Source organism: Taudactylus pleione, unplaced genomic scaffold (genome assembly GCF_031769625.1).
Source record: "Taudactylus pleione unplaced genomic scaffold, aTauple2 ptg000788l, whole genome shotgun sequence".
In the NCBI taxonomy this organism is placed as follows: domain Eukaryota; kingdom Metazoa; phylum Chordata; class Amphibia; order Anura; family Myobatrachidae; genus Taudactylus; species Taudactylus pleione.
Window position 1 is genome coordinate 2,785,616 of NW_028285190.1, and position 14,139 is coordinate 2,799,754.

At 40.8% G+C, this 14,139-nt stretch overlaps 1 protein-coding gene across 11 annotated transcripts in view; it reads right to left on the reverse strand.

The window, feature by feature from the left end:
* Positions 1–428: 428 nt before the first annotated feature.
* ABI1 (abl interactor 1) overlaps positions 429–14,139 on the reverse strand; it is an 86,094-nt gene continuing 72,383 nt past the window's right edge. For 5 of the 11 annotated variants that reach the window (XM_088457865.1, XM_088457862.1, XM_088457866.1 and 2 more), the window contains 4 exons: positions 12,357–12,533; positions 10,689–10,775; positions 7,730–7,915; positions 429–4,758 (listed from right to left, as the gene is read on the reverse strand). In XM_088457865.1, the coding sequence (XP_088313991.1) occupies positions 4,583–4,758; positions 7,730–7,915; positions 10,689–10,775; positions 12,357–12,533 (626 nt within the window). In that variant the 3' untranslated portion in view covers positions 429–4,582. The remainder of the gene's footprint in view (positions 4,759–7,729; positions 7,916–10,688; positions 10,776–12,356; positions 12,534–14,139) is intronic. The other 6 variants (XM_088457868.1, XM_088457872.1, XM_088457867.1 and 3 more) reach the window with 2 other exon arrangements.

A 14,139-nucleotide genomic window follows, 5' to 3' on the forward strand; every position in this document is an offset into this window, starting at 1 on the left:
TTGAGACTGAATATAATTAGTACATCTTCCAAACTCTCCTTCATAAAACTTGCCACTTATGTTATGTCATAGCTACAATTATGTTGTACCAGAGTCATTATTGTGTTTGATTCTACAAAACCTTGTTTACATTGGTGAACTGTTTGTGTGCAAAAGGCTAACTTGAAAATCAATGCAATGATTTGGTGTCCTCCAAGTTACACGTATGATTCTCTGCATTGCCAAAACCTGTGCAAACATTAAAAAGACAAGTTATACATTTTTATTATAATGTGTTTGGCTTTTTTTTTTTTTTCACCCATGATTGAAAAGTGTCATTTTGAAACAAAAGCTGCATTTGATTACATAGGAGAATGGTTTATTATAAAAGACTGTACATAAAATTTTAAACAGGTTATATACAAATGAAAGGATTTCCAATTTGAAAATAAAGACAAATTTTTTTTTATAGATTTCATGTCGTATAACAAGAGAGCATTGGAATTAGAGAGGTTTTTAAAATTTTAGGATACAAACAATATTTCACAGCAAAGCTCTGCATTAAATGCAAAACACCTTACAGCATCACTAAAGCTAAAACAACAGATTGGCTTAAACAAAAGATACTAATAACATTCACAAATGACCGTATATATGGAGTTCCAAGAGTTTAGCAAAACAGGAGACAGCAGGCTTCCTGCAATCCCATTAGACATACCACATTCATCCTCGGATAACGGCAGCTTGCACTCTGCTACGTATCAAATGTGAGCGGAATATCAAAAATGAAGTACTCAGTGTGTGGAAGGTTTAACACATTTATAAATGTGATTATTAGTAGCCATTTTATACAAGGCAACATTTTAGCTTTAGTAGACCTTTCATAGTAAGTATACCCCTGCAAAACTGCCCAATCTTATGCTTACAGTCTGCCTCTCCATGATAGCTGAAAGCCTAGGTATTACATAACCGTTTCTGGGTTGTGGAAATTTGCACAAACTGGAGTAAACATGGACAATTGTGCTAAAGTAGTCCTTTAAGTAAATCACCAATTCCTTCCTTGTAAAAGCACATTTTTCTTCTAAAATAACACATAGGACAGTGGTTCTCAAACTGGGCGCCACGACTTGGTGTTCCAGGACCAAATTAATGTATTTATAGTCAATGTGATAGGCAAAACCAGTGCCTGCCAGTCATGAAATAGGTGAATATACAGAAGTGCAATCCTGCCCACCACAACACTAAAAGGGAAATTCAAATAGCCACGTTAATTTACTGGGTGTGAAAAGGTGGTAGTCTCCGGCTTTAACGTATGGGGCTATTCAATTGGAGTCCCCTCTTCTCACCCGTTAAATTACCCTGGTGATGGCCATTAAAACATAGAATTCTGGGTAAGTTCCCAGACCTGTGTGTTAATATAGTCACAGCACCCATTAACAGGCTAATTATCACGAATTTCTTTTCAGGTTCTTATTAGACCCAAAGAAAAAAATCCCTGTTAACTGCAGCCTTTGGGGCTAATTGAATTGTCCTGGCGGATCAATTAGCTTGCGGTAATTTACAGCAGCTAATTGAATCCCCCCCACCCCACAATTTAGTCAAAAGAAACTTCTGGCCGAGGAGTGCCCTGAAAACAATGCTGATTGCTCTAGTGCACCGGGATCCACTGCCATAGGGAACTGTCTGTCTGTTACTCTATAATTGTTTTATTAATGACAGTACAAGTGGGGTCATCATTCTTCTTAATGACTAGGAGGCTTGCTGATCATCTCCCTTCGCAGGACAGCAAGTATGAATCTCTTACACAACTAGTTTGATGATTAAGCTAATTTGCAATGTTCTATTACACAAAATGGTAATTTGTAATGGCAAAATAAAAAGATTTTATTAAACTGAATGTATGGCAAGATTACCAGGCTGTTTCTGCTGATTTGTGCACAGAAAAAGGGTGCATTATGCTTTAGCCATACATTCTCTAATCCAGGAGCAGGCAACCTTTGGCACTCCAGCTAATGTGGAACTACACATCCCCTGACCAATTTGCAGCTAGGGCATGCTAGAATGTGTAGTTCCACTCTTATATCAACAGGTAACTGTGCCTCCTGCCTCAGTAATCATTAGATCCTATTGAACTGCTAATTGTCTATTAATGAACATTGGCTGTTGTGTGAATTGACAAGAGTGTAAATTCATACACCAAGTAGCAGCAGACTGCATGAATAGCATTGGAGCAGGTTACAGGGTATATTTGTTTTTCCATCACTTTCAGCATTTAAGTATCCCCAGTCTCAGTAATAATTCAGTGAAAACCCAACATCGGCAGTTCTGTGACTTCTATAAATCGTGCTAAACATGATCCTGCAATTATACAAAGACCTAACGCAGAGCAGCGTGTAATACTTTATGGGTACAATAATTACATGTCAATAGGAGGGTAGAAAGATACTACACTTGCAGTGTATCACTTCAGTGCAACCATTGCCTATTTGTGGTTATCTTATGAGCTTGTAGCAAGGGTTAAGACAGTTCCAGGTGACCTCATTGAACTTATTGGTCCTTTATACCCCTTGTTAAAAGCAACAGTCCAACCAGGTTCTGGATTCAAGGTCCACCTTGCACAAAGCATTTTGTCAGTATACATATTGACCCATTGAAATCTTGGCACAGTAACGGTCCCATTCAATGTGATACTGCACAGGGCTGTTGCTTGATCACAGATATAAAAAGGTTTCTGCAACATATAAACTACACTGAAACTGCATCCAAAAAACCAAACTAAAAATAAAAGATCCAATGCACTGCCTGTAATATAAAACAAATATCCTAATCTACTCCAAGACTCAACTTGTATAAATCTGTGTACATTTAATGCCATACCGTATTAAAAATCTCATCTATGGATTTCTCCAAGAAGCTGATCAGCTCATACTAGTTCCCTTTCTCATCTACATCTGAATCTGTGAGCAGCCAATGCAGGCTGCAATGGGTCTGAAGGCAAACCCAGCTCATTTAACTCAGATTTCAGGCCGTGCCGGGTGAACCAATCAGAACTTAAAGCCATACAGACCCAGCCAATAAACTCTGAACCACTCCCACAAATTTGCTGCAAGAGGCGATTTTAGGTGAAAACAAAATATAAAGATGTAAATGTCAACATTTAAAACCTGTAACATTACCTGTGAAATCACATAATTTCATACATGCCACGCGTTTACAATCCACCACCATGAAAACTCAAGAAATTAAATTCAGTATAAGTAGTTATGGCATTCACCATGCCAGAAGTATGCGATCACTGAAATCTCAATGACCTATGGCAGCGCTAACCTGATTAAAAATAGAAAAAGGATATTAAAAGTACTTATACTTTCATTGGTCTTGTTGCAGGATCTACTGAATTAGGCCGTATGTGACATTCAGTTAGATTTGTGCCATGCCACCTATCGCAGAGTGGTTTTTATCCGTAAGTAGTGACCACGCCACTGTTAGCCGAATAAATGAAAAAGTACAAAGTGAACTCATCTTAAGGTTGTAGAGGTGAAATTGCTTATACAATTATCAAAAGTAACATCCAATCAATTGTAAGTCATGCAGTGAATTCAGCGACAACGCTGAGCTTATGGATACAGTTTATTAGAGACAGACTATAATCATATCAATTCAAAAAAGTTATCCAGAAGTGTGTACAGAATTTCCTCTTCCTGTGCGACATTCCAGGGGGATTGTGCCTTTAAATAACACTTTTTTGTTTAGTCCATGTTTTGGCTCCGTACCATGGAAAGCCTGCAGAACCAAACTGGCCGTGTGTGAGCCAAGAATTACACAAAACTTTGGTGCGTTTCTGTACTGAGGAATGGGTTATTCGGAATGACCGTTGCAAAAAACGTGAAGCGGTACATATTACAAAATACAGATTACAACCATTTTTGTTTCACAGATGGATACTTTTAAAAGACTCGACAAATCCTTAAAACTGGTGAGTACTGATGGTAATTACAATAATTCGGAAGCATTGCAGATTTAAAAAAAAAAAAGTACATAAAAAGGTTTTTGTATGCATGCGTTAGAAAAAAAAAAAAAAAAAAAATATTTAAAATATTAAGAATGAGCAGTTATCTAGAAGGCGGCGATAAACCAGCAGTAGCATCAACTCGGAGTCCAAATGTTAATGGTAGCCTAACGTAGTGTTAGTTTTCATGCTGCACAGAAAACATATGTCAAGGGTAAAACATATGCCAGTGGCACAAGATGATTCATGGACTTGTTAGAATATTCTATATACCCTACATCCCAATGGAGTATTCAGGCTGGTCCGTTAAAATAAAAAAAACGCAGATGTGAATACAGAGGCGTAAACTGGTGCCAGGTTTTGTTAGGTCCACAAACCAATTGGTCTTGAGGCTTATGGGTAAATATTTCCCCAGAGCAGAGATGTAATAGGTCTAAACCCTTTTGGTGCAATAGCAGTTCTCTGGCACTAAACGGGTTAAAAACAAGCCACAGTTTTATATGTATGAAGACATTACTTCTTACAATTAACTTTAAAATCAGACAGACTTGGTACTGAACATTAAAAAAAAAAAAAAACACACCTGTTAAAACATTAATCCGCATAGTGCATGATTGATTCTACATAATTTCCTGGGAAGAGACCAGTTACGCCGTTGGAGACCCCTTCATACCAGCCATCATCGTTCTTCTTAATTACGTAAATTATTGATCCCTCCATGAAGGACAACTCGTCTTCTTTGTCCTTTGAATAGTCATAAATGGCAACCACTACAGATGGGTAAAGAGAGAAGACAATAAGAAACGTAAATCAATAGAAAATGTAAAACGGAAGATGCGATTGCTATTGGACTATATAAATACTATAACACATGGGGTTGTCTAAACCATGTTGATGCCACAAATGCACGGTTTGTGTTTATGCCCCTATTTGGTGTGTAACACGAAGGGCCTCATTGAACCCTACCCGAATCGTACACACAGTTTTGTGGGCCGAGCCCATGAAATAACTGGCAACCACTACCTCAAATATTGGTCATGAAAGGCCTTAGAGCAGAGGTTCCCCAAAGCGGTCCTCAAGGCTCCCCAACAGTTCAGGTTTTAGAGATATCCATGGTTGAGCACAGGTGGTTAAATCAAATTGACTCAGGTACTAATTAAATCACCTGTGATCAACCATGGATATCTCTTAAATCTGAACTGTTGGGGAGTCTTGAGGACTGTGATTGGGAACCTCTGTCTTAGAGACATCTACTAGTGAATGGATGAGCTGTATTGGTTGACACACAAAATAGCTGCATGTCTAGGTGACTTAAAGACCACCACCTTCTATAAAGTAGGAAGAGTTCAGTGAGGGCAAATGTGGGAAGATCTATGCTATATTTAAGGGCTTAGCAAACCTATTCACTCATATTATAATTATACAATGTAGGGGAGATGCATAAAAACATTCTAAATGGGACCTGTAATGATGTTGCCTATAGCTACCATATAGCTTATAGCTATCATTTATCAGCACATTCCATAAAATGATCGCTAGGATCTGATTTGTTGCTATAGGAAACTCGTCCATTTGTTCTCATAAGACGGTTTGAGAAATCTCCTCATGATAGTTATTTTAGAAGTTTCCCAATTACTACATTTCAGCACCTTAGAAGTACATGTGTTTTCTTTGGTAGACGTACTCTGCATTCACTTGAATGGATGGTAACACACATGCTAACAGAGCACATTACATTGGAGAGAAAGAGAACCACGGGTCACTACCGTGCCAAAACCTAGGCATGAGGCCAAATAAATCAATCATGAAAATCACTAACTAGCCTGTGTGTAGCATGCGGATACGCTTTGGGTGATTTGCTTGCATTCTCTAAATGAAATGGGCAAAAATAAGGACCAATTCTTTTTGAAGCAAACATCAGATGGATTTGTTATTGCCGTTTCATTGCCGCCTCTGTTTCCTTTGGTTAAATACTTGCTCCGTTTTTGTATAAATATTTAAGAGGCTTCAGAAAAGCGTTCCAGAACACTGGTCAAATTAATGTCCTAACAGGTAGAAGTCTAACTGTGCTGTTACACAAATGCTTTCCTCTTTCACCCCAATCCCACAGCACACTGCTGTAAACCAGGCACTCACCACTTCTAACGAAGGTTATAACTCTAGACCAGGCATGTCAAACATGTGGCCCGAACAAACAGTTTATGCAGCCAGACAGTGTGGGCCCAAATATATATAATATGTGGCCCACACCCTTGCCACGATCGGAGCTCAGCTCAGCTCCGATCGGGCAGCGTTTACTTTATTTAAAACTGGCAACGCTGGTCTCTGAAGTGATCAGAGACTAAAGAAGCCTCTGATTGCTACACAGGCAAGCATTCCCAGTGATGCAGCACGGGTGACGTCATCCGCGTCTCACGCGATGAGAGGAGCCTACATCTGCCGCTCTGGATCTAACTAGATCCAGTCAGCGGCAGCGTTTACGCAGGACGGTGGGAGTGATGACAGCTTGGACTGGAGCGGTGCCAGCGGCCATCGTGAGGAAAGGTAAGTACTGCACAGGTGAGTGGGGCCTGTTCTATACTGGGAGCGGGCTCAGCATAAGCGGCACAACATAAGGTGCACTACTAGGGGCATTACTGGGGGCACAGCATAAGGGGCACTACTGGGGGCACCTGCATAAGGGGCACTACATAATGGGCACAACTTCAGGGGGTATTACATAAGGGGCTCTAATACAGGGGGGAATTGCATAAGGGGCTCTACTACAGGGGGAACTGCATTGGTTTTTATAAATAATAGACCTTTCAAAATTGCACATAAGACTTTTTTGTTGCGGCCCACACTCTCTTAGACTTTGAATATTCGGCCTGGTTGGTCTTTTGAGTTCGACATGCCTGCTCTAGACAATGAGAATCCCTATAGTGCAACTGTCCTCATTTTCCAATTTCAGGGCACTCTGACGACTGGGACTGAATTATCATGTAAGCCAGGCAGTTACAACGTTCACGGCTTCTGTGCATAGAGCAGCAGTAATAAAATGTCACACTCACTTGCCACTGGTGTGTACTGCAGTGAAAGGGTGGTAGGAGGCCACTGGAGAGCGATAAGGGCAGGGAAGGACATTGACGCATCAAAAATAAATGGCAGAAAGCTCTCAGAGCCGATATGGGACAGACCCTGTTACTTCTGACAAGTCTCCCCAACCAACTCTATAAACGAATTAGAATGCAAGGAATATAGATATACAAAAAAATTATCAATGCTCTTCACATGATGATTGGCTGGCACAGATGCCAGGGCAGTGATCCTGCATCTATGCAGAATGTCGAGGCAAGAGCTTCGACTGACCGTCCCTTGATAAGAGTCAACATAGTGCCCCCCCTCTCCATGATGCAGCAAGGCCCTTCCCAATCTGCACATCTCCAATGTTGAAAATAAGATATTCTGTTACTGATTCAAGTGCTTTCAAATGGAAAGCTACATAATTTACTAGGTGACAGCACAAGAGCTTCACCGGTTTACAGCAGTTTAACTCTCCTAGATAGTCCATCCCCTTTTAGCATCTGCTCCTACTCAATCACATCATTGCGGCCAGAGGGTGCATTATACAGGGGTAAAACAGCCAAACACACAGTCCGGAGTATGTAACGTTCGCTCGGTTTGAGGGGTGATAATAGAGTAGTATTGCCAACAGAATTGGGCAGTTCTCATCTGTAACGAATATAAAAGGATGTCACTCACCTTTCTCAATGTATGACTTGGGAGCCCATATAGGATCTCCGTCTGCATAAGGATCACTGTACTGGACGACAGCGGCTTCTTCCTCCTCATAGTCTACTGGGGGTGGTGGTGGGGGAGGAGGGGAGTCGTCAAACATCGGGATCTCATCAGGGGGAGGCGGGGGCGGCGGAGTGGGACTATCAGCAACTTTAAAAAATAAAAACACGTATAAGATTTGGGTTTTTCGCAAGTGACAGCGTTAAAGCCGGATTCATCCCCAGCAGCAGTATACAGAAGTACCCACGTTAGAAATGACATGCAGCAGCATTAGCAAACAAGCATCTTCCTGTGCCCACTAAGCTCCTGTGAATAGAAATTCTTGCAACTCGAACTACAGTTGGAGCAAGACTGTTACAGAGCGTCACAGAGTGTTGCTCCATCTGTAAATGACTATCTGTACATCTGGTGGTTTCTGCCTGTCATAACTGGATGTAAAGGTGATGTAATTTTAAATATTAAAACAATCTGTAAAATACCTTGCTTTATAATACAAATGTACAATTATCTCTTCTGGCTTTAGCTGACCAGTCTCATGGCACAACGGATTTAAATGCTATGAAATGTAGTCTAATTTTATAGCGGTTATTAATCACAAGACCGTGACTTTATTACTGTAACGTCTGAAGACAACACATGCATTGTGGACTGCTGTAGCTAGATAATGTGACAGCCACATGGTCAGACGCACTAGCATTTTAGTCTCTGCTTGGTAAGGCAGGGAACATTTTCCACCTGTTTTTTAGTTGTTGGGAGGCACATTTCATATTTACTTTCGCCTCAGATAAGGAAGCTATGCCCTAGTTCTATTAGTAGAATAAATAAAATAAGTAGTTTTGGCGTGCAGAATGACAAGTGTCCATGTAGCATATTTACTGGTGCTACATTCTGGTCTTTATCTCAGCAGTTTGTTGCATCAGCTGAGTGTGCTAGAAGCACCAGAGCGACAGGAACTGCACGGGTTGTGACAGGTGCAGGGTGCTAGAATAAACACTAGAAGTGGAACAAAACTCCAATACATGATGTGAGATGGTAGTCACAATCACACCACCAATGGTAGAAAGCGAGCAGCCCTTTTATACTGGGATCATAACATCTCTCTGTACTGTAATTTGACACAATTTGCCATTAAAAATTTTAATGACCTAAAAGGGAGTTTCCATCTTTGGGGGAGATTCAATTCAACGCGCTTATTGAATAGCGACGGATGGGACTCCCGAAGCTATTCAATACACCGCACTGTTTGGGTGCGCTAAGGATTTCTTCTCGCACCCTCCTGGGGATGCGGAGAGAAATTCGGCCAAAGTGCCGGGTGCGTGGCCGTTTTTCTGCATAGTGCTGAGCTAACAGCCGCACGCCCGGCACTTTGGTCAGAGAATGCCGGCGATGACAGCGATAACTGGCATTTTCCAACCACACAGCGCACTGAATTGAATAGTTCTGGGAGCTCGCTCCCGGAGCTATTCAATTCGCATTGAATTGAATCGACCCCTTTGTGGCCAGGAAGGAAGTGATGGGATCCTGCTATCAGATACATACACTGTATATGTCCACTAGTGTTGCTCTATTGGAATAATATGTACAGGACCTTTTAGCCCTCTCCCTGACATACTTATAAAAGAGCTTCATTGAGCAAATTCAATGACAGCTTACCAATGTCTGAGTGAGTGGTAATGTAAGCAAATATTCATTTACATAGAAGGTAATCTCAAGTTCTTAGTATTTTACAGCAAACCGTGTCCCACAGAAACAAAGCATTAAGGGGCCACTCTCGACCCTAGGAATTGTGGGTAGACGCACCACTTTAACAGATGCTGATACATCTATGCAACTTGCAGACAACAAGTGTTGATATTATTACTGCAGGATTTGGACCAATGGCTTCTGCTGCATTAATTACACAGCATCCCGACTCCTAGTGTACTAGTTTACCACACAGACCAAAGGCAGCCATTTTGAAGTAGGGATTAATATTTAAAGCATGCGGTCCAAAAGGTGCGTAGGAATCAAGGACGAATCACTAAAGACAAATCAAAGAGGTCACTGCGTCTTAATGACAGATAGGCTGAATTCTCATGACTATTGGTTGAGCCCACAAAATGGCTGCTAGTCTCTGATGAGCTAAAAGAATTCAAAGAGGCCTCCACTACTCCCACAGGTAGGACTAATGTACTCATTGTGAATTTTACTGTAGGTTACAGAAACACTGTAATCTTCAGAACTTCTTGTTATAAAGAGGATAGTATTTAAAAGCAACTGTAATATATGACTGAAGTTGTATTTATTTTGAATGCCGCTTTCTCCAGGATCCTCTAACGCAGGGGTGGGGAACCTTTTTTTCTGCCGAGGGCCATTTTGATATATATAACATAATGTGCGGGCCCGGTGCATGCCACGCCCCTCCGTTGCATCATCACACAGGGGCGGGGCCACAATTGCCGGTGATTACATCAATACCCGGAGCATCCTGACGATGCTAAGGACGCTCCAGGTGGCACTGCTGCATAGATTCTGCCTGCAGGGTACCATTCTAGGCACCCTGCTAGCCAAATGAGGCTAGCAGAAAAAGCTCTGAGGGCCAGACCAAAATGATTCCAGGAGCCATATACGGCCCCCGGGCCTGAGGTTCCCCACTCCTGCTCTAACGTAATAAAAGCTAACCTGCAAAAATAAGTTTAGCAAGTACCAAATTTGCTCTTCAAAGCACTTACGGTTATATTTAGAATAAACTACTAAAAACACATTTTGGAATTCTACAGTAAATATGAGTAACTATTTCAATTAAACACACAGATGCTAGGTACCATGCAGCCTTGTTACCCCCATGTATGGAAGAATTGGCCCAGTACAATTATTGGCAGCCATCTTGCTAGCCATGCATAGTGAGGCTTGGTGCTTCTTAGCAGTGAGTGGAAGGACTTACTGTTTTCTTGCACCCTGGCCACGAAGCCTGTGAGAGGTATCTGTGGAGTCAACTGAGGCATAGGGGGAGGGGGAGAAGCGATAGAAACTGGAAGCAGCGACACCACAGTGGAGATGTAAAACAGGTAAGGAAAGAAAAGACAAACAGGCAGCAGTCAGTAACGAGGACCAGAAGCAGCAACATATTCACAGATAAAAAAAAACACACCGATGCAGGTTTCAAGTATAGCCTTCAAAAAGAAGAAGGTCTCATTTCTCAAAGCTCTCAATGGAAATTGGCATGGTTTTTAGGGGAACTAAAGATAAACCAAGCAGATTGCCTTCAGTGTTTTTCCTCAGATATGAATGCTCTCTCAAACGTGGTTTATAAAAGGAATACAGCGCCTTCTTACCTCTGCAGAGGACACGGTTACTACTGTATCAAAGGCTACAATAACATAAATGACGTCTGAGGGCTATAACAAGGCAACGCAACACGTAAAATCATTTTAAAAATGATTTATCAAAGTGAAATGGCGCTCTCACTTACAGCAGTAAGGACAGTACAAGCATAAAAAGAGAAGTGTAAAAATCATCATATAAAGTTACACATCTGGGTGAACTTGTTACCAGAAAGTATTGCCCCCTTCTATTCTCAAGCTGGTATTCCAACCACCCTGGGGTATCCTACCTTATGATTGTGTCAAAAGCAACCTGAATGCATGGTACAGAGTTATGCCAACCTCGACCCCCTGAAAAAATGATCGCTCTCCATCCTCTATTAACATACAGCGGAGTAGGAATTTTAGTCAGTACCTGATACTTTACCCCTTTTTTTTTTACCATTTCCCATTAAACCACTATAAAACTTTGTTAAAGCAGATGGACAATTAATTTAAGACAGACGTCTTGCATCATTAATAGCCAATGAATAGACCACAAATTTAAGAGGACAATTTACATAACACACAAATACACAGACAAACACTGCAGGACAGTATTATGACGAGGGGAAGGACAGTCAGTAAATACACTAAAAAAAAAAAAAACACATCTTCAAATAAGTTAAATATTATATTTACTTTTAAAGTACAAGTGTCTTATAGAAAGAACACCCGCTTTCTGCCTACTGCCAGAATCTGGGTCTGGGACCCTCGCTATTTGTGGGATACTCACTGGTTAGTTCTCCTGCAGGAGACGGCAGGAAATGGTTTGAAACTTAAGCGCTATGATACAGCAGCAGGATGGATGGGCAGCTCTCTAATGTGCGCTCTCTACACAAGGTATTCAAAAGCTTGAATCTCAAACTTCTTCTACACCCTCCACCAGGAGAAATGGACACTAAGCAGTCTCTCTTTTTCTCACCAATGCCCTTGGAAACATAATGGTTTGGAAAACAAGGCAGCACATGTGTATTATAAGTATACCAGTGGAGAAGACTGTTCTGTGAGCTGTTCCAATAATCATAACATTGCTGCCTATCAATTAAGTAGGAGCTAGCGGCATCACCGCGCCTCTGTGATATCAACGCTTTCTTCAACACATTGGTTCAGCCCACAGAACGGCAGACTCCATTGTCGTGTGTGCAGGTAAACATTCAGTGACTGCATCGCGTGTTGGCCAGTTTATGGACACTACATACAGAAGGGGCGTGCAGAGTATGATCATAAAAGCCGAAGCACAAGCTTACTTGAGTTTTGAGAATACAGAGGCCCGCCATTGATATGAGGTTGCCCAGAAAACTGGGAGGTCACAGAAGGGGTCCGTCTGTATCCACCAGAAGAAGCAGAGGACGTGTTAGAGTTGTGCCGAGAGATCTGCCTCGTCATTGAGCCAAACTGGGAACCAGGAGCTGAGCCACCGCCGACTGCAAAGAGTTAGCCGAGAAGAACCACGCAAAGCACTTAATTACTTATTATGCACTGTAAGGAGACTAAGCAAAGACTCAAAACGGCACCACAAATCTCAGCATTGTCACAGAGTGCCGATGTATTTTGTAGAGGATACAAAGGGAGCCATTGCTTGGCAGCTCCGCTCTCTATGATGTCACCTTCCTGACATCATATGAAAGTGTACAGCTCTCCAGGAAGTAAAAGTTGCTTGTGGGTAAAGTCTGAGCAGTGAAGGCCCAGACGTTATAGGATTACTTGAGTAGCAAGATACCACATACATTACAATGTAAAGCTGTAAAAGGCTATCACTTGGGCACCATGCTTTGAGGTTACTCAAGCATGCAAGACAATTTGTTCATGTCGCCATATACGTAAAAAAAAAAAATTATATATATATATATATATATATATCAGAATGATCACCAAAGTGCAACCAGTTTCTAAATACTAAGTCATGCCTTAATTAGTAGCAGAACAGAACAATGGTGTACAGTATGTACATCACCGTGCACAGAGGAAGAAAAATGTACACTATTTAGAACCTTATTTGTGGTTTATGCTCAGTGTCCATGTAGAGGCTCTAAAAAAAGCACATAGACACACAAATAGACTCTGGTTCCTGCTCTTAAGTAATCATTCACTTTATATTACATCATCTTTGCAGCTAAAAATACAATTACAAGTGGGTCACAGCATCTAATCCATCACCAGAAAATTAAGACATTTGGAATTAGCAGTTTTAGACTCATGCAGATTAATTTATTCCATTGCTGGATGAATGAAAACTTCTTGTACACTTTCCTTCATGCCAGGTTTACAAAAGGTTATGGCACTGTGTAGATATCCTACACAACATTATACAAAAGCCAATTTCACACACCAAGAGTTGCAAACAAACAACTACAAGGCAGAGGTATTGCTTTCTGTAATAATCTGCTCTGACATAATGTCATTTGTTTGAGATGTACTCATGTATAATACATCCCATAACTGCAGCTAATGTTGGAACGTCATTATTTATTAACAATGGGAAATTTCGATTTAACAGCTGATGGCAAGGAAAGTCTGCAAGACGTTTGGCAAAGCCTCTAAAGTGAAAAGTGACTTAAAGATGTCCTTGTAAGACCATCTTAAGGCAACAAAGATATACATGAAGTAATAGGCTGTCTGTAAATACATGATGTCACCTTCAAGTACGCTTCTGCTAATAAAGTAGTTTTCCTCTTTTCATTAAAAACACTCTTTAAAGGGCTAAAAGCCCATAAATGGCACTTCTAATATAAACATTTTGTGCTTTAACCTGGTATATGGTGTGTGACTTTTTACTGTACTATTATAGATCAGAAAAATGTACTGTACTTATTACTTTACTATTACACTTTACAATGACATTTAAAAGAAAATCTGAAGCATTTTCTGTGGCCAATATAGAGACCTTCAAAATCCCTTGCCGTTAATATCTTTTTTGGAGTTCGAGTTTATCTCGGATGAATTACTACTGCCTGACTTTTACAGCTACTTATGATTGTCACTTTACAGACAACAAAATTCTCATTCTCACGTGAAACGTAAATGCCATTA